This window comes from Vombatus ursinus, unplaced genomic scaffold (assembly GCF_900497805.2).
Source record: "Vombatus ursinus unplaced genomic scaffold, bare-nosed wombat genome assembly UNPS02014786.1, whole genome shotgun sequence".
NCBI classification, from domain to species: Eukaryota; Metazoa; Chordata; class Mammalia; order Diprotodontia; family Vombatidae; genus Vombatus; species Vombatus ursinus.
Window position 1 is genome coordinate 27,915,467 of NW_020954564.1, and position 22,093 is coordinate 27,937,559.

Below are 22,093 nucleotides of genomic sequence, written 5' to 3' on the forward strand. Positions count from 1 at the left end.
CACACACACACACACACACACACACACACACACACACACACACACACCTCGGCACTGTTTCTTACCTGGTCCTGTGAGACAATTTCGGTGTTATAATCCAGGACATTACTAAGCACATAACAACTCATACTCTTTCTGGACTCGTAGTCAAAATACTCAAAGAGGGGATGAAAATGCTTTAACTTCAAAACTGTTAAAATGTTGTTATAGGTGTCAACAGGTATCTTCAGCAGCCTTGTAAGCTCCTTTGAAACTGCACTGCTGGTAGCAATACTACAATATAAATTAGTTAATTTAATAAATTATTGTTCTACATACCAAAAAGAGGGCTCCTCTTCCCACCTACCCCCATGCAACCTGAAAAGTTTAATCTAGGAATACCAACAGTTCAACTAAACTCTTTTCTTCCAAAGAAACGAAGATATTCATCTAAACATAAGCAGCAGAGATGCCCCTTATAACTAGTACAAAATAAATAAATGAATGTAATCTGATGTTCCAAAAGCTAATTAAAATTAACTTGTTTGCTGAGAATATGGAAAGCATTTTCCCAAAGAATGGTTCCCAGACTAGTACACAAAAAAATCCTACTGAATCCATAATGTAAAATAGCTACGAAACTGTAACTTCAATGTCCCATTGTGACATGGAGTTGACCCTGGATTCTCAAAGGCTATGCCAATGGAAGACAAGTTTTGACAGATTCTATGAAGATGAAAAGGCTTCAAAGAAGGCCCCAGCAAACTGTATTTGCTACCTGAAGACCAGCCATGCTAGAGATTAAATACCATGAGGTGTCTCGGCCACTGAGTAATAAAATTTTTGGCCATGGCAAAACCATGAAATAAAACAGCCCTCAGATCTTAGGTGGCCGCTTTCTGTTTCTACAGTGAGAGTGGCAATGTAATGGACAAGATGCTAGAGAGTAGTAAATATACTAATATTTAGATTGACTAAAACAATTTAATTTAACTGTTGGTACCTCTAAATGTGAGATTTTTATTCAAACAAGCATGACATACATACAGGACATCTTATGTTGGAAAGCTATTTTCCTACAGTTTTCCCCCTTTCTCTAACTTTTTGAAAAAGCAGTCTACGGCTGCTGCCTCTACTTCCTTCCTTCCCGTTGTGTTTAAATTCAATGCAACCTGACTGCTGACCTAATCAATAAACTGAAACCTCTCTATTGAGTTTTTAAAATTCATTCTTTAATATTCTGAATTTAAACACCCAAAATAAGATCCTTTTCATATACACAGTAGAACACAAAATGAGGACTAAATGAAAACGTGAATCTGCATTTCATATTGCTTGCGTTAGAAAAAATTATGTGATAAATTACACATATGACTTTCAAAGCTGTCTCACTTTTCCGTGCTTCCTTCTGAACTTTTCTCCTTTGTGTATTTTTAAAAAATGTTTCAATGGCACTCTTTTCTTGACATCACTATTGCAAAACCCCTTCTATTCCTCCGCCTCAACCCAATTAAAAAAACTGAGGAGAAAAAAACTTTACAACAAATAGAATAGTCAAGTAAAACAAATTCAATGTATGTCTTTTTCTACACTAATGATTTCTTAATTGCTAAATATAATAACTTTTTTTTAATCCTCATTCTTGACCTCTTTGCAGCATTATTAGTATCTTAGCAGACACTATTGAGCACCTCTATTTCTCTATGGGTTTTACTACACTGCTCTCTTAGTTCTACTTCCACCTGTCAAAAAAAAACTCTTCCTCAGTATCCTCTGCTGGATCAATCATAACCCATTCCCTAATTATGGGCATATCCTACTCCCCACCAAGGTTCTGTCCTGGGCCCTTTTTTCTTTTTCTACATTCTCTCATGGTAAACTCATCAGTTCCCATGAGTTCCTCTGTGCAGATGACTCAAAGACCAATATATCCAGTACTGGTCTCTCTTCTGAAACCCAAATCTTCATCACCAAAACTGCCTATTAGACACTTCAACCTGAATGTCCCACAGGCCTCTCAAATTCAACATGTGCCAAACAGAACCTGTTGTCTTTACATTCAAACTCAAATTCCTAAATTTCCCATTTCCATTTAGGTTGCTACTGTCCTCCAGCCATCCAGACTCACATCACCAGTGTCAATCTCAATTCTTCAGCCTCACCCCATATAACCAGCAGCCAAAATGTGATGTTTCTACCTGCACAATATCTCTTCCCCATTCATAATCACCATGATAATTCAGGCCCTCATCACTCCTTCCATGAACCATGACAGCAGGCAATTGGTCTCCCTGTCTTATTTGTCTCCCCACTCCAAACTGCCCAAGTGAATTTCTTAAAGCACAGATGTGCTTTAAGACCAAGTCATTTCCTCTCCCCACCCAACACAAACTCCATGGTTTCCTATTATAATTACCTAGGGTCAAAAGACAATGCCTTTGTGCTTCATCAGAGATCAAATGGGGGTTGGGGGGGAAGGGGTGTACAGGGCATTGAGTAAACAAAGAGAAGGTTTCCTCCTCCCACACCAAATGACCCTGTCACCTGAGACTGGCCAAGTGGGACACAAACACACCAAAGGGACGCAGCTTCAAGGAGCATAACCCTTGGACCAGAGAAGAATGCTGGTTATGGACTCAGGAAAAGATTTTCATTACTAAGAGTTTCTTCTTACCCTGGAAGATGCCTCTGCCACCATGCTTCAGCCTTGGAAGATCCCTCCATCTCTACAGAAGAAGTTTCTTCTTCTGCTTGGTCATTTCTTCCTGCAACCTCATTTTAAGGAAAGGCCTAGGCCAGTCATGCTTACTCCACTGCTCTCCGGGCTCTGTTCCTGACTCTCTAGACTTCTCTCTCCATCACGGCCCTCCTTTACCCTCTCACTGCCCCCTGCTTCTCATACTCATTTTAGGTGCTGCCTTCCCCCATTAGAATGTAAGCTCCTTTAAGGCAGGGGCTGACTTTCTTTTTGTATACACTTGTATTCCCAGCTTTAATAAAGTGCCTGGCTCATTAGTGCTTAAGTTCATTAAGTGCTTAATAAATGCTTATTAACTTGACTCTTTTAACATTTAAACATCTTCACAACCTGGCCCCCAATCCACCTTTAGAGCTTGATTATACATTACTTCCCTCCATGCACTCTACAATCTAGTTGCTGGCATTCCTGTTGCTCCTCACGCTCTCATCACTGGTCTCCATGCCTTCTCACTGCCAGTCCCCTGTGCCTGGAGGCGCACCCCCCACCCCCTTCCTCATCTCCCCTCTCATAATCCTTGGATTCCCTCAAGACTGAACTTGAATCTTCTTTCCTGGTTCTCCTAAATGCCAATGCCTCCCTCACCCTGCCCTGCAAAATTACATTATACATATGTTCTGTATATATATTTTTATAAATATATATAGATATATGCATTATAGCCCCATTAGAATGGGGCTTCTTGAGAACAGGAGCTGCCTCCATTCTGTCTTTATATCCTCAGGGCCTAGCACATAGCAAAGGCTTAATCAGTGTTAACTTATTGATACCACTGGAAGATGGGAACCATATCAAAATGGATGTTCTTGGAATAAATGAAACCAGAAGAAATAAGAAAGTTGAAGCTACATGACAGGATGGCTCCCCCAATACTCCTTAGAGAGGAAAATAAAGGAACTGGAGGAATTCGTTTCACCATGTGCTCAAAGGCTATAAGAAATAGCATTTCACAGAACTCTCAGTCATTTCACCTTGATAATGAACATAATAAAAAACTTGCAGGAAGAATTTTATGTCCCAACATCTGCTGCCGAGGATGAAGGACTCAATAAGATTTTCCAAAATATCAATATTCACTTACTTTAATGCAAAGGTGGGCATAAAGAACAGTGAAAATTATACTAGAAAATAAGATTAAGAATGAAAAAATAAAAGAGGTCTTAGGCTTATACATCATGGATGCTTTCTCCAAGAAAAGAAGGGACTAGGCACAGCAAGCACAAAGCAGTATCACAAAAAATGAAATGACTGGTCATGGAGTCATTTCAGAATCAGCCCTATGTGCAGTCAGAACATTAAGTAGCTAGCATGAAGACCAAAATCAACATCTTTTGTTGCTGTTGGATAAAGATGAGAAGAATACTCTGTAGCTATAACAGTTTCAAACTGACCTATTCAAATGAGCTACTGATGCCAGAAAACTGGGAAAAGATAAAACTTCAATAAAACTACCACCACTGTCTACCTAAGATTGATATAACACAATCATAAAAAAGATGCCCAATGAGCTCAGAAACCACAACACAAATAACTTAAAGACATACAGAATACAAGATCTGTTTATTGGTTATTTTAAAAAAGTTATATGGAGACTATGATAGGATTACTATCTCCCCACCAATCATCTTTTGTTGTTCAGTTGGAAACTGAGGCAAACAGGGTTAAGTGACTAGCCCACTTTAAGTGGTCTCAAGTTGCTCATTTACACAAAAACTCAACTTTTTAACACCAGTATTCTTCTTGTGATGCTATCTGACTACAAATCACAGAATCCAATCCTCTCTCAAAGCAAAAATTAAGTAAATGGAGAGATTTAGGAGGGAAGAGATTATAAGTACAAAGATTGTAGCTTATGGACAATAAAAACTTGTACAAAGAAATCAGGTGAAAAATATCAAGGAAATGTACGATTAGAAGCACTGCGCTCATCATGAAACAAGAATAAGTAACACAGATGGAGGGCTCAAAGGTTAAACTAAAACCTATAAGAAATCTCCAACACACTATGTCATGTCTTTTCAGCCTTTTTTTTTTTTTTTTTAACTATTTTCTGTTTTAGCTCCTTTCTCACGTCAGAGGATCTGTGATCTCACAGTTGTGGGAGATTCCTTCAACATTACACAGAGACTGCAATCCACTTACAACTTTTTGTTTGTAATCCTTGTCCATGTCCTTTCACAGAAGGTTCAAAGAGGATATAACTTACGCGTTGACATAGGTATGTATGAAAGATTGCTTTTCATAAAATTAACTGAATTCTTACTGGTTAACTCAAAAGAGAAAAGAAGGAAACACAGTCTGTATGCAACTGAAGGACAGGGGAAAAGAGAAGAAAAATCCACTGGGTCAGATAATTCACCACAAGATGTTGCCATTAGCCTAGAATAGGTTGGTGGCAACCAGTCAGTTACGGTGTTGGGCATTCATAAGAGAACTGTCTACATGAAATAAAGAATTTGTCAATACTAAAGTTCAAGCTGAAAAACATTAACAGCAAATATAATGACCCTCTACTTTAAATACAACAAACATATACACGTATTTTCAAAAATTTATGAGAGAATTCACTCTGTGATTTACACTGTCAGCTTTTGTTCCCCTTTTCCCATCACCAAGTATGTCAGTCTCAGAAATGTTTGGAATATATCCCAAGTCTTCGAAAAGCAATGGAACAGAGGAAGCTATTCTAAGAAAAGGCAGTACTTTGTAAAGGGTCTAGTAAAAATTTACATTTCTACTTACTGTTCTAGATTTAGCTTATTAAATATTTCCACCGTTGTTTCTAACACTTTATCAACATAATCCACACGATCTGGGTAGCACTTCATGGCAAGGTTAATGAGAGACACTTGTAAAGACACCACATCTTCTGAAGGCATGTCTTGCCTGGACTATAAATTTTGGAAAAACATAACTTTTTAACATAAATAGTTTTATTGGGGAAAAAACTATTCAGCAGAAGTTCTGAAAACTCAGAAGAAATGTTGCCTATACCTGTATTACTGTAGCCACTTGCTGTGAAAATATGTCAAAAAGTTTAATATCTGCTGGGATTCCAGGTCCATCTTCACGGTGAGCAAATAAAGCTAATCTAAAAAAAGAAAAGAATCTTTAGTGATCCTTGTGGATTTATAGCACTTATTTAAAAGTTCATAGGAAATGTGTGCACTGCATCAATTTTCTAATATGTTTGATCAATGTTCTTCTTGCACCTTTCAAATCAATGACATCTTTCATCTATCAACTCTTTTTTGTTGCTATTATGAAATATGCTATTATCTCAATCTAACATTTATGAAGACTCAGCACTTATAAACTGAAGAGTTTTCTGATATATTTCATTTAGTCAGCCTATCTCTTTAACAGGGCCTTCCTACCATACTAAGTAAAAAAAACAGTCTAAGCAAAGCCTTAAAGTCTCCAAATCTCTCATGTGTTTTTTATTACCTTTAGAAATGTGAACATGGTAACAAGAATATACAAATATCTGTAAGATCTGATTTCATTAGTATAAGGAACCTCCCTCCACTAACGAAGATTTAGTAGGTAAGTCCTAAGGACTTACCTGAGTTTAAGTGATGTGTCTAGTATCAAGTTGCTAATAAAATACTAGAGGTAGAATTTGAAGCCAGGTCTTCCTGACTCTAAGTGAAGTTACAGATGAAATCAAGCTATAAAAGTAATGTACTTCTAACATCTATAATTTATAACAAATACACTCATTTTTAAAACATGGAATTGCAGAGGTGACAATGATATATGTACTTTAAATAGTTACATAATAAAAAGGTTACAAAACCATAGAAAGCTACCAAAGATAAAGCAGTAACTATTCCAGATGAACTGATCAATAACACACCATCAAAGGGACTATCAGAGGTCATTTAATCCAGCATTCTGACTTAAAGACAACACTTACCATCCATATTATCCACATCGAATTATCCCAGAGAGAGTTAAGTATTTGCCTCTAATGTCTTTAAAATACTATGACCAGCAATACAGTGTTCAGATGTGGTGATATTTTCTTTTATGAGTAATAACAGAATTAGTTTGATAGTCAAGGACAAGTAGTACAACTGTGATTTCATTCATGCAGGAAAACATGGAAAATGAAACAACCCCTAACAATGCAAGTTGGCACCTTCTCTGCAACTTCTGATCTGAAAGCTATCTAGAATAGGGGAGAAAAAGTGACTTGGCCAAGGTCATTTGCTAATATATGCCAGAGATGTGCTACCTGACTCCAAGGCTAGTTGTCTATACACCATCCCTCTTACAGTCAACGGCAGTGCTATTTGTTGTGACCTCATGACTAACATCTAAAGACCTAATGATGCTTTCTGTTGGAAATTTATAAATCCATTTGGTCTTTAGATATTAGTCACAAGGTCACAACAAACAGCACTGCATTTCCTGCAATAAAGAGCTGCAACTGGGACAGCTAGGTGGTGCATCGGATAGAGCTCTGGCTTTGGAGTCAGGAGGACCTGAGTTCAAATCTAGCCTCAGACCAAACACTTGACACTTACTAGCTGTGTGACCTTGGGCAAGTCACTTAACCCCAACTGCCTAAAAATAAAAAAATTTTTTTAATTAAAAAAAAAAAAAGAGCTACAATCTGCTCATGCATAAATTAAGCACATAGTAGGCACTCAAGTACTTGTTAAATTATTTGTTGTTTAACCAAAGAAAAATGGGAATAATCTGTGTAGTAAAGGGGACAACATGAATAAATAAACCAGGTTTAAATCAATTCTTTGTTCCAAAGGCAAAGAGTCCCCAAAATTTAGCAAACATTCGGCCAAATGTTTTGTCCTACTCACCTATCAATTAAAGCAATGATTATGTTTTTCACATTTACATTTTGGTGTAACTCAGCACAGGCTCGAAGAAAAGGGTTCAAGGTCTGTAGATGAAATTCATCAGGGAAGACCTAAAAAGTAACACCAATTATTATCAAGTTCTATAAATTACAATGGATTCTCTGTACAATTTTCTTAGAGTCCATTTACTTTACATATCTATATTAATTCAAAAGCAGTAATTCATCTTGCAAAAACATAATTTATATTTTACACAACTAGATTCTAATAATCCATCTAAAAGGTTCATAATTAAAAGTTATCTTTGGAATATCCACTAAACACAGGTACAGAGGCAGCATGACATAAAGATTTGGAGTCAGAAGACCTGGATTCAAATCTCTATTCTGCAACTTACTACCTGTGTGACTCTAGCTAAGTCTTTTAATATCTCTGAACCTTACTTTTCTCATCTATAAAATGAAATACTGAACTATGTGACCTAAAAAAATCTCTTTCCAGCTCTAAACCTAGGATCTTAAGAAACAGAAAGAGATCACGCTAACCAAAATTCACCAACATCTAAACTAGAAACTAGCAAAATCTAGAGTTGGACACTAATCATTAATCCCTCCTATACCAGTTACCAAAAAAAGTACAATATTAATTCAAATGCTGAGTTTTTGGGAGAAAGAGGCTACTTATACAAGGAAGCACATTTCATATTTTACCAAGACTCCTTTAATACCAATAAAAATGAAAAAAGATAAAATAGAACTTTTCTAAAATGGAATTTTTAAAATTTAGTTAAGAAAACAAGACAGAAGAGTAACATTACCTGAATGATACACTCCATAAGATACTCTTGAGCCAAGGCATCCCTGCAATTCACAACTTGTTCCAAGATACCAGTCAAAACAATCTAGCATACGAAATAAGGGAAATGAAGACTACTTACTTTTTAAACGGCTTTAGGATTTTGAAGCCCCAACTCATTCCCTAAATATTACATAAACCATAAATACTTGCTAAGTCAACAAAAATTTATTTTACCAATGCTTCATATTTAGACTAAGTTTTTTTAAGACTTATATGATATAAAAATTACACAGCTACCCACAGAATTGCTGTGAAGAAGGTGCCCTGCAAATCTTAAAATACTATATAAATGGGAGCAGTTAGTATTAATACAAACTAAAAACCACTTAGAATCTGCGTGAAAATGCAATTTCTATGTAGTAATTAGAAACCATTTAAAAATCAATTTTATGATATTAAATAACAATTCCACAGAAAGATGAAACTTTACATATTTCATACGAAACAACTAGGGAGTTAGTAAACAACAAGAAATAACCTGTTTGTATCGCTCCACATTTACACCTTCCAACTGACTGAGGCGGACCAAATTTGTTCCCACTAGAATTCTCAGTTCTTGTCTTTCCCGTTCTCGTTTCTCTCTATCCCGGCTATGTCCTTGATGCTGCATCCGCACCCAAAGCTTATTCATTTCTGCAAAGTTTAGTAGTACAAAATCCATAGAATCACTGATGTCTCCAGTTGTTTCTTCACTGAAATAAAAGCAACATTTGGAATATTTATATTTAAATTGTTATCTAAAAATGGACCCAACCTCTCCCCTTGCTCATTTTTTCTTCTTCTATTTATATGCAAACTCTGGCCAGTGATTATGAAAACTGGTTTCAAAATAATTTGCCTCTGCTGTATTTCAAGGGGGAAGAAACTGTAGAGGTAATATACTAACAATGTAGGCATTCAAAAGGTGATTTTTTTGTCCCCTCCCCCCCCCCACGAATATGATATCACTTTAAGCTAGAAAGTTTTAAGAAAACGGATGTCCATCACAGATCACATACATTTTTATACAAATCTGTCTGTTTGCCCAGAGCGAGACTTTAAGCTGTTTGAAGAAAGAGACAGCTTCCTATACTGGGTAAGCCCCATACTGCCTATTACAGTACTTTGTATGTATTAGGTAGAGGTCTGCCGTGTAGGTTCATTTGCTGATGAAATGATTAAAATGCTACAGAACTGAATGTCCAATACAGACTAAAATGGTCAGACCTTACTTTTCACTCAAAAAAAAAAATCAACTGAACTTCCACAAATAAAGTAGTAACCCACGTTTCATAGCTTTTATTCTTAGTGAAATTCTCTCTAGCTACAATGGAATGGAGATGAGAGGAAACTCTTTCACTGATATAATCCGTTCTCAATTGTCTACTCCTTTCATGTAATGGATATCCATATATAATTCACCCAACTGGGTTGAAATCACAGTTCTAATTCCCAAGCAGAGAAACTTGGCCATAGTTTCAAGGGCTGTGTCCCAAATCCAACTGGGTTGGGTTTAAAGAACTTCTACCCCAAAAAATAAAGCACTCCTGATAATGATGGCTCTCACCTATGCATAATGACACTAATTACTAAAGCTATTTTCTTTCTGAGGGAATCATGCCAATTATTTAACAATCATACAAAATAACAGGTGGTAAAGAATGTTACAGGAATAAAATAGCTATGTACACGATTCAAAAACAATTGCTGTCTCTTACTCTGTTGGCTCTCCTTCATCAGGCAAAATGTTTCTGGTACACTGAAGGAGGTAATTTCGAAGAAAGAGACCTCTTAAGGGATGCTGTACACCACGGCACATCTCTACCAAATCTTTCAAAATATCTTTTCTGGACTGAGGAAATGACTTGACATAAACAACTCCCACTGTAATAAGTAGATAGCTAAAAGAAATGAGAGTAAATTTGGTTAAAAATGAAAATATTCAAACAGAAATCTTTCCACTGAGATAAGTAAATATACCAGCAGAAAAAAAATTCTAAGACATAGCTCTAGAGAGAAGAAATGCAATTAAGTCAGTTAATAAAGCCTCTTGTCTCAAATGTCTAATTTTATGGTAGCTGCAAGCACAGCCTTTACTGCAATGAAAATACTATCTGAATTAAAAGAAAACACAATCTCTAAAGGTTTCAGAAAGAAAAAAAAATGATCAGTAACCCAAACAAAAGCTACAATGATCTAAATGAGTTCTTTGTATTTTTGCTTTTTAAAATTCAATTCTATTCAACAAATACTTATTAAGTGTCTACTGTGATGTTTAAGGCACTGGTGATGCAAAGATAACAGTCCTTGCTCTCAAGGTGTTTACAATCTACTGGAAGGACATCGTATGTACAAAGGTAAGTAAATACATGATGCTTTAAGTGGGAAGAGAGAACTGACTACTCAGGGGATTAAGAAAGGCTTTCTTAAGAAGTGACACGTGACCTGAAAACTTGAAGAAAGCTATGTATTATAAGAGGCCAGGTGAGACAGGAATACATTCTAAGTGTGGGAGACAGCCCATGAAAAAAATCAGAGAGAAAATGGAGTGCTAAGTTCAGGGAACATCTAATGGGTTGATTTAGCTAGAATGAAGAGGGCATACAAGGGAACATTACAAAAAGTCTGTAAAGGTAGGTAGGTGGCCTGATTCTAGACGGCTTTAAATGCTGGACTAACTTTATACTTCACCCTAAAAACAAGAGGGATCTAATGAAGATTCTTAAGCACAGGGATGGCACAGTCAGATGTGTATTACAGGAATACTAATTTAGCAGCTGTGTGGAGAACAGATTATTGGGAGCGAGATGTAGATTGGAGCAGAAAGCCCAATTAAGAGGCTTCTGCAATAGTCCATGTGACAGGTGATAAGGGCATGCACCAGAGTGGTAGCAACATGGAGAGGAGGGGGAAAATGTAAGAGATGTTAATATAGAATCAACAAGATTGGGGGGAGGGTAATGAAGGGAGGAGTCAAGGAAGACTCTGAGGTTTTGAACACAGATGACTAGAAATATGATGGCACACACACATCAGAAAGATTGAAGTCTGGAAGTGGGGTAGGTTTTGGAGAGTCACAGGATCAAAGACTTAGAACTGGGACCTTAGAGGTCATCTAGTTCAATTTCCTCATTTTGCAGATAAGGAAACTGGGACCCAGAAAGACAAAGTGATTTGCCCAAGGTCACAAAGTGCTGACAGTACTGGTGACTCAAAATCCAACATTTTGTACTATAATGAAGGAACTAATACTAAACTGTACCAACAAAAGTATACTGCACCACCAAAATACTTATTTTTTGAACAAACAGATTACCATTAATAAAATTAACTATCCTGAAATAACATGAAAATGAAGTATACTTAATGTCTTATTTAACATTAGAGCTTTTTTTAGCCCTTAGAAACAAGCTGTATAAATATCTTAGTTTAAAAAGACCAAACTTAAACTATGACCTAAAAAGCACCTATGTAAAAAAAAAAATGGAAACCACAAAGAAAATCTCTAGCTAGAATGGTGAAGAACATTTGACCTTCAGAAAATGATAAACGCAGAAAATGCAAGTCATATTTTTAAATAAAGGAACAAGCAATATCTTGACATCAAACCTCCTAACAAACATTACTGTTTAAATTACTCATAATCTTCAAATAAAATAAAATTAAATGCAAGCTTAATGACTCTGAAAACTTGGAATAAGAAAAAAAGCTAACTTAACCTAGTAAATATGGTCAAGGATTCTATTCAGATACTAGAAAAAATAAGAAAGAAATCAATAATTTTAAGATTGGCAATGTGGTACTTTAAAAAAGAATGTTACAGTGAAATGTTTCGAGTGGGTGAAAATGTCATTTATAATATTTAAACTTCTTTTTTTTTTTACTTACAGTCTTGGGATAATATTTCCAGCGTACTGTACAAGTTCATAGAGATCTGCCACTTTCCTTCCTTTGGCAAATTCATCTGTCAAGTAGACCTCCAAATAGTGCAATTCATCAGAAATAGCCATATCTTTCAACTTATGATTAAGGACTACAAAGAAACTTAGCCCAATCTAAGCACTACTCTGTAGTAATCTTGTTATCATTCAACTTTGGAGGATGAAATTTCCAGTACAGTGTTCTATATCAGTAGCCAAAGAGCATATCAAAATAAAGATACTCTTAATTTTATTAGGTCTTCCTTACTTAAAAGCAAGCTAGCTGTTCACCAAAGGTGTTTGGCCTGCCAGCTAAAATGAAGCAAAGCAGTAGAAAAATGATAGTTAGCTACAGAATATTACTGACAGATACAATCAAGCAAGACTATTGAGTTGAAAAATAAGTTTCATTTAAACATAGATCAAAAGCTCAGAATTTGAGAGTGAGAGGGAAGAGAGGGAAGAAACTATGTATTAGGTTGTTACCCAACAGTTTAACACTGCTCAGCCCCCTTTATAAAAGGTCTGATATATAAGATTAACATTAACCTGCTCTTGAGAGGATTATAAGTATAAAAACAATTACCATAAGACCAAGCTTTTCTTGCCTCCATTTAGCATATCTTCATGGACAAAGACACTGGAAACATAACTGAAATGTAATGGTTAACAAAATGTGGTCATCTTAAAAGGGAATAGTCCTACTGATTTATTCAACAAGTTTTCAAAAGATACAAAGTTCATAGTAGCTCTTTGGTGATAACATAGATGTTCGAAGTTCACCAAGCATGTTAGAGGCATGTTTCAGAGCATCCATAAGCTTGTTTTTATCCTGAATAAAAGGGAAACACAAGAAAAGAAATGATGAGAGTGTTTAATTTCTTAATGGGTATTATTTTGTTACAAAGATTTGCAAGTTTTTAAGCAATGTTATTTTTGAAGTAAATAAATAGTATTTGAAATTAATCACTCAAAAAAATTTTTTTTGGCGAGGCAATGACTTGCCCAGGGTCACACAGCTAGTAAGTATCAAATGGATAAGGCCAGATTTGAACTCAGGTCTTCCTGAATCCAGGGCCAGTGCTCTATCCACTGCACCATCTAGCTGCCCCCTCAGAAATTTTTTTTTAAGTCCTTTACTATGTGCTAAGCCCTTGAGATACAAAGGAAGGTAAAAGTAGTATGTACATATATATATAAATGAAGTAAATACAGATATGTGGAGAGAAATGTGAATTAATGAAGCGTTAGCATCTCTGGGTCAGGAAAATCTCAATTAATTCATATCTTTTGCCTGTAACTAAGAGAGTTGGCAAATGGATAATTCTGAATCAAATACATAAGAATGATCCTATCACAAATTAAGAAAATTCAATCAAGCATGTATTGCACAACTACCATCTGCAAAGTATAATGTTATTTCCTCTTTCTAAGGGGTAAGAAAGTTTCCTTCGAAATGGTCTGAACTACTTTTTAGATGGATACAGAAAATTAGAAACAAGGTGAGTACCAAATGATTGTGGGAATAGCCGAACTGTGGTGCATAAATGTAATGGAATAATGTCCTAAAAAACAAAAAATATGAGAAATTCAGAGAAACAGAGTAATACTTGTGTGAACTAATACATAGCAAATACAGCAGATTTCAAATGACTTCATTACTGTAAATAAAAATAACACAAAAAGGCAGCTAAACTCAAATTTAACACAAAAACCAAAACTGATTCCAGAAGACAAATGAAAAACACTTCTCCCTCTCTGAGGAGAGGAGCAAAAGAAGGAAAAGAGTGAGGATATTAAGATTAAGAAGAAGATTATGATTAAATATGGCATATACAGACAAATCCAGTCATAGTATTGTTTGGTTGGATTCTGTTATTTTTCTTTATTACAAGGGAAAATGCGAGGAGGATACACTGGGAAAAGATTTACAAAAGAAAACAAAAACATCAATAAAACTTTAAAATAAAAAAGTGAATATAAAAGTGAACCATTATGTTTGTTTTTCTATTGTATTCACCTGTTGCCCCTACTGCCTCACTACTCACTCTCTAACCCCTAGCAATTTAGCTTGTGTCTCACAATTCAAATGAAAACAGCTGTTTCCAAAGTCACTAATGACCTCCTTGCCATTAAGGTAAAGGGTCTTCCTCATTCGACCTCTCTGCACCACTTGTTACTGATGATCACACTCCTCCTTCTTTAGGTCCTCTTCTCTCCTCCCTTCTAAAACACTCTCATGGTTCTTTTCCTTTCTCTGACTACATATTCTGCCTGCTTTGCTGGCTCATCCTCCCCCAGACTTTTAAAAGAGGGCGTTTTCCAATACTGAATTCTTGTTTTTCCTTTGTCCTTCTCTATTCTTTCTTTCCAAGGCCTTGATTAACTTGATCATTAATAGCAAGTATTTACATAACATTTGCAAAGCACTCTTCTTGTTATCTCATTTAATCCTTATAACAACACTGTGAAGTAAGCCCTGTTATTATCCCCAATTTACAGTTGAGGAAACTGAGGCTGAGAGAGAGTAAATGACTTACCCAGGATTACATAGTTAATAAATGGCTTGAGGCAGAACTTTAATTCAAGTCTTCCTGAGTCCAAGTCCTGTGCTATCACCCACTGTGCTATCTAGATACCCTTTATCTTCATTCCCATGTCTTCAATTATCCAAGTCTTTATTTCCACCCCCAACATATTATCAATGCACCAGTTCTAAATTTCCAACTGCCTGACTGATGAGGATCCCTGCCTAAATGTCCCACTGGCATCTTAAGACTCACCCTGTCCAAAACTAAATTCATCTTTCCCTCAAAAAACAAAAACAAAAACAAAACCCTGTACCTCCTTTTACCTTTGCTACTTCTCTTGATGAAGTTACCATTCTACCACTGACTCAGGATCATAATCTCAGAGTTATCTTTGATTCTTCCCTTTCTCTCACTCATCAATTATCTCATCTGTTGTCATCAAGTCCTGTTGTTTCTACCTCTATCATATTTCTTATATCTGGCTCTTCCTCTCCACTCCCTCTGTAACTACCCATTCTACTTTGGGCCATCATCTTTTCTTGCCCATGACTAATTTTATTAGCCTCCAAATTGGTCTTTCTGCCTCCATCTTATCTCGGTCTTAGCCATCCATTTATACTGGTATCTAAAATCTAATTCATGTACAAGTCAAGACATCACCCTTGTGAAGTCATTGGTCCTCTTCAAGAACAAAGGACAAACAATAACAACAACACACCACTCACATCATGTCACTCTTATGTTCAAATGTCTTCATTGATTTCCTACTTTCTACTAAATAAAGTATAAATTCCTAACGTATACTGGAACAATTCCAACCTATCTAATAGATTAATCTCTACTACTCCACCTTCACATGTTCTCTGTGCCAGTCAAACTGGACTCTGCTCTAACTCAGGTTTTTGTCTTGCCTTCTCTCATCTCTATGCTTTTGCACATACTGTCAGTCACCTCTCCTCACATCACATTTCTCGTGCATACAGCCTAGGTCTCTCATTTGTAGTTATCACGCCCTCCCTTATTTCTAAATTATCTGTATATGTGTGTATGTGTATGGTTTATGTGTGTATACCTACATACACACATACATATCTTCTCATCCATTCCCCTTCCCATCTCACCCCCACTAGACTCTAAGCTTCCTAGAGGCAGTCTTTATCATATATGTCTTTGTATATCGAGTAGCTAAATATATGGCTTTAGATATAGGTACACAATCAATGTTTATTGAATGGAATTTTTCAAGTCTTACAGTCCAGTCAATTAAAAAGCACAACCTTGCCAATTTTGGCAAATTCTAGTAGGGGAGGGGAAACCAAGGTCTATGTTCTTTGAGCCATCCCACCCCCCAATTTTTAAATACAGAATTAAGTTTTTTCAATGCAAAGCTATTTACACCATGGTCAAGTCAATGAGCATTTTATTAAGCACCTACTATGTGCCAGGCACTCCTAAGTGCTCAAAGAAAGCCCCCCCCCAAAAAAACTCCTGCTCTCAAAGAGCTAGTTCACAGTCTAATGAGAGAAACAACATCATAAACAACATGTACAAACAAGATATATGCAGGATAAATGGGAGATAATCTATAAAGGAAAGTATTAGCATTAAAGGGGATCAGGAGAGGCTCCTGATATAAGGTGGGATTTTAGCTGAGCCTTAAAGGAATCTACGAGGTAGAAATGAGGAGGGAGATAATTCCAAGCATGGGAGAGAGACAGTGAAATTACAGAGCTAGGAGATGGAGAAGAAAGGAACAGCAAGGAAGCCAGGGTCAGTGGATCACAGAGTACGTGGAGGGGACCGAGGTAAAGTAAGAATGGAAGGAAGGGACCAGGTTATGAAAGACTTTAAAAACCAGAGGATACTACATTTTATCTCAGAGGTAACAGAAACCCACTGAAGTGTACTGAGGGCAAGAAGGGTGTCATGGTTAGACCTATGACTTAGGAAGATCAATCTGACAACTAAGTGAAGGATGGACTAAAGGGGGGAGAGATGAGGCAGGAAGACTAAGCAGAAAGTTATTGCTATTAGTCCAGGTGTAAGGTGATAAGGACCTGCACAATAAGACTCGGCAACAGACTGAATATGGAAGATGAGAAAAGTAAGGAACTAAGGACGACACCTAAGTTGCAAGCCTGGATAGGAAGGTTAGAAAGAAGGGAGAGCTTGAGAGGAAAGACAATGAGTTCAGTTTAGACATGTTGATTTTAAGATGTGGGACATTCGATTCAAGATGTCTAATAGGCAGGCGGAGATGTAATTCAGGAGAGGTTTGGGCTAAATAAGTAGATGTAAGAATCATCAGCCTAAAAATAATTGAATCATTGGAGTTGATGAGATCACCAAGCAAAACAGTATAGTGAAAGAAGAGAAAATGACACAAGACAGAGCCCAAAGACACCTAGGATAAGTAGACATGACCTGGATGAAGATCCAGCAAAGAAGACTGAAAAGGAGCAGTCAGGCAAGTATAAGGAGGACCAGAAGAGTAGTGTCACAAAACCTAGGGAGAAGAGAGAATCAAGAAGAAGAGAGTGATCAACACTATCAAAGATGGCAGAGAGGCCAAGAAAGATAAGGATTAAGAAAAGCCATTAGATTTGGTAATTAAAAGATCATTAGTAACTTTGGAGGGAGCAGTTTTAGTATAATAGTAATCTAATATGAAAATTGTAAGCCTCCTTAGTTCAATATAAACACAGAATGAATAAATTAGCAGCATTATGGGGTCATATGACCAACAAGATGGAGGACTAGACATTTTCTCTGATCATCACAACCTCTCAAACCTTTCCAAAACAGAAATTATTTTAAAACACCAAAAGAAACACCAAAGAAAAAGCAATTTCAGCTCTTTCCATGGTCTAAAATACCAAGAATTCAAAGAAGGTAAAAACTTCATTAACTAACACCTAACTTGAAATTACTCAGCACCCCTCTCCCACCACTCACCATGCTCCAAAAAACAAGGATGCACAAGCAATCTGATGCCTTGACTGTGCCAAGGAGATCCAAACTCCAAAATGAAAAAATCTGCGGAGGCCACAGCAGCCAGCACCATGGCTGCTAAAATGAGCTCTGGAGGAGAGAAAAGGAACAGAGGGAACAGAACATGTGGCAGGACATTGTGTATGAGGATTGTGTGGCATTCCACTGAGCTTGAAAGAGCCTAGAATCCAGCTGGGACCCGTTCTGTCCTCCCCACCCAGTCACCTGAAGCAAAGAAGTGGTGAAACATAAATTACCTAGCAGAGGAAGAGGCTCATATGCTTGGAAAATCAACCCCCAGATAAACCACCATCATAAGGGAGAAGTCAGAAAGTGAGCAACAGGGGAAAATAAGGAGAAAAAAGACAAGTTACCCCAGATCTCAGGAGGAAAAAAACTCAAAGACCTTGAACATAAGCAGTAAATAGCACAGGGAAAAGATAAACAGCAAAAGGAAAAAGTTTCCAAATCTAGTAAATGAGCGGCATCTATAAATAAATACTATAAAACAAAGGAAAACTATTTAACACCTAATGAAACAAAGGACTGAGTTTTGGGGAGAGCATGGAACCACAACACACTGTTACTAAGCAGTTTTAAAAAGAGATAAGAAATGTGAGAGCAGAATTTTTGGCCTGCACAGCAGAAACAATTGTCAGAATAGAACTAGAATTCATGGTGGCAAGTCTCATCAAAGAAACAAAGGCAAGGACAACTGATTGGGAATGTAAATACACAAAATTAAAGACAATCTGGAAAAAAAGAGGCAAAAAGCAGTAACATTAAAAGATAACATTCTCTCTATGCAAGCAAAACATATTGAGAATGTATACAGACAACAGAAGAACACAAGTCAAAAAATCTAAACACCATAATGGAAGAAATATATGGAGAAAAAAAAACAAAAACCTAAGGGCCAATCAAAGGAATACACAGTTCTCCAGAAAAAAGCTCAAGGCTGCAAATTCCAAGACACTTAGTGGTAAAATTTAACAATTCCACTAAGAAACAAGAAGAAAAACAACAAATTTTGCAATTAACCAGGAAAAGATCTGCATATTAACGGAAAGGAATTTCCAATCATGTAATCTGCACTCACCAGAAAATAAAGGAGAGAATGGAATAAAACAATGGAGCTCAAGATGCAGCCCATTGTGACCTACCCTGCAAATCATAAATTAACCATAAATGAAAAAAGATGAACATTTAATAATAAAAGGGAATTCAAAGCATTCTCAGAAAGAAAATCAGACCTAAAGAAAAATTATTTGTTTCTCAAACATCCCAAAAGACAGAAATATATGAAAAGTAAATGAATATAGCGACAAAGGATGGCAACAACAAAATAACAACAGATAAACCATTAAAAGATTTCTTCCTAAACATATACAAGGAGACAGGGTAAAAGCTTAAGTCAAATAGAAGTGATGGTAGAGAAACAGGCTTGAAATATAACAGACTAAGCCTCACAACACCCCCAAATGAATCAATGTTGTTGTTTATTTTAGGGCGAAGGAGAAGGGTTGGCTTTTTTTGGTGGGACTAAATTACAAAATGGGAGGGTTGATAAAAAGGAGGAGGGAAGAAAGAAGATAAGGGGAAATGTGACGTATCCTAATCAAGTTAAAGGCTACCAACAAAGGGAAAGTAACTCCTGTTGTCTTTCAGGAAGAGAGTCTACAGGAGAAAGGTGAGAAAAAAAAGGGAGGGATTAAAAAAGTGGGATGTGGCAATGATGGGAAAGGGTACCAATGATGAATGCTCCCTTGGGTGAAGAGATTTTCTATAAAGGGAGATGGAAACCTTACAATGGGTATTATCTGCAAGGATTTTGTGCTTAGAAAGATCACTCATCCTACCTTAGGGGAAGGGGAATCACAGCTTCTGGCAAATCGATACCCAAAAGAGTAGGAAGGCATGGACCCAGGAAAAAGATTTTGAGGGAAATGCAGGGGAAAATGACCAAGGGAAAAGTAAAGGTCTAAAAGTGAGGCACAATAAAAAAAAGTGGGAGGCAGGGCCAAGGGGCAAGTTCTATAAGGCAATAACAGAAACTGTTAGCAAGAAGAATGCAAAATAAATACCTCAAAAGTTTTAAATCCATGAAGAATACAGAAAATAAAGAAGGATTAATTATTACTTAAAACCAAAGGATAAAAGTCTAGACTAGACAGAAAGAGAAGATAAATAATGAAGAGAGTGAAGGAAAGAAATCTTTTCTAAAATTAGCAACATTACATAGGAGATGCTAGAAACAAGATTTTTCTGCTGAAGCAAAAGACAGAGGAAAGCACCAACATTCTGACACTTCAACCTATAATGGACACATGACACCTCACTGCTGTGGGCATTCCTTCCATTGTGCAAATCACAACCCATACATCCTTTCTTATCCTGTGTGATTCTTGTCTATATTCTCCCACAGATACTCCAAAAAGGATCTACTCAAAATACTGAAAGCCTTCCTATAGGTCACCCTACATTTCATCGGCAGTAGTCCAAACGTGGGCCATCCCTCTGTTATGTCTCACTCTGGGTATGATTTGCACTCCCTTTCTAATCATACGTTTCTTGGATAATCTCCCCTATGCCATTTAGGATCATAGACCTAAGAGCTGGAAGGGGCCCTCAAGAAGCAGTCTAGTCCAGTCTTTTCACTTTACAGATGAGGAAATGAAGACCAGGAAGGTTGTGACTTGGTTGCTCAGGCAGTAACCGCTGAAGCTAGAATGTGACCCTATGTCCTCTGACTCCACAGTCAGTATTCTACTACATCAACACTTCTTGCATTTAACTATTTTAACACCAAGAAAACAAGAAAAATAAATGAATTAGCCCCACATTGGGGGGGGGGAAGAAATTTGTCAAAAAGAGTAAATGTTTACTTTTCAGTCATTAAGAATCTGAAATCAAATGACTCTATAGCTTCTACAGTAATTACCTTTTCCAGTCAACTCTTTAGCTATGAAAATAAAAATGTTAGTATAAACATGCCACATAAAACCTACATGACTTTGTCAAGTCAGGTAAACTTCCTGGGCTTAACCTTCCTTATCTGCAAAAAATAAGTACTAGATTACCTAAGTTTCCTTCTTGTTCTAAATTTATGATCTCTTTCCCAAGCAGTTTCCTCAATAAAGATGATTAAACATAACTGAGGGAAGAATAAAAATGCTCTTTGAATGTATTCAACAACAAAAACCACATTGCACAATTCATAAACAGCTAAAATACGTAATAATGGAAAAGATAGATTGGCACCCAAAATTTAAAACAGGACGCATGTTTTTTTCAAAGACAAATATAATGTGAAGAATCACATCCTCCTAAAAAAGATATAAATGTTATGTATATCACATAACCCTTTCTATAGTGTAAGATCTGCCTATCTTACACTATATCCATTTGCTTGTATCACCAATGACTGTTTGAAGTTGTAAGCTTCTACAGGACAGTGGCACAGCCTATTTAAATAGTTCTAAGTAGTGCTTTTCAAAGTGAACATTTAAAATGCAAACTTTCTTTGTCCTCCTGCCTTTTGGCAAAAAGGTGATGGATTAGAGGTATGAAATGCAATAGCTATTTTTTTTTTCAGAAAGGCCAATGTGCTGATTTGTTTTGCTTGACTATTCTTATTAATTACATGGGGATAAAGGGATGACTTGGCAATAAAGGTGCAAAAGAAATAAAAGACTATCAATAACATATCTTAAAAACACATGGCAATGTTGTTACTACCTTGTTAGTGAATATACACTTACAAAAACTGTAAGCCTTCATAGATTAAAATACAATCCTTTTTTTGCTTATTCTATGTCAAAATGTTTACTAATAACTAAGTTCATAACAATAAAATTTTATTTAAAAAAAAAGATTTTTGATGACAAAGATAAGATTCCCTTGAAACAGTAATGTGACCAGCATTATATCTGATATTAGTGAGTTACAGTCTCTCCCACATCATTCTTACCAGGCATCGTTTCATCTGGAATGACTGAACCTTCACAGCCTGAATAGCTTCATCGAGGAGCTTTTCCTGCTCATCCTGCGGTGACTGCTGTGTTGTAGGCTGAAAAAAGGAAAACAATTGAAAATTTTACCACCACTCTTTCCCTGCCAAATATATGTCACTATACTTTTTAGCCACAGCACCTTATCTAGGTTCCTCTTAGGCCCATTCTACCACCCAGAACCAATCACCTCTGCTTTTCTGCTTATAAACCCCTGAACAGAAAGCTACCTCCATATTCA

General features: G+C 36.5%; 1 protein-coding gene across 1 annotated transcript in view; it reads right to left on the reverse strand.

Annotated features, from left to right (window-relative positions):
• VPS35 (VPS35, retromer complex component) overlaps positions 1 to 22,093 on the reverse strand; it is a 39,161-nt gene that overhangs the window by 10,750 nt on the left and 6,318 nt on the right. The window contains exons 2-11 of the mRNA XM_027867920.1: positions 21,813 to 21,911; positions 13,056 to 13,152; positions 12,289 to 12,412; positions 10,119 to 10,301; positions 8,900 to 9,113; positions 8,381 to 8,464; positions 7,564 to 7,673; positions 5,732 to 5,828; positions 5,480 to 5,628; positions 66 to 273 (exon numbers count right to left, since the gene is read on the reverse strand). Of these exons, the coding sequence (XP_027723721.1) occupies positions 66 to 273; positions 5,480 to 5,628; positions 5,732 to 5,828; positions 7,564 to 7,673; positions 8,381 to 8,464; positions 8,900 to 9,113; positions 10,119 to 10,301; positions 12,289 to 12,412; positions 13,056 to 13,152; positions 21,813 to 21,911 (1,365 nt within the window). The remainder of the gene's footprint in view (positions 1 to 65; positions 274 to 5,479; positions 5,629 to 5,731; positions 5,829 to 7,563; positions 7,674 to 8,380; positions 8,465 to 8,899; positions 9,114 to 10,118; positions 10,302 to 12,288; positions 12,413 to 13,055; positions 13,153 to 21,812; positions 21,912 to 22,093) is intronic.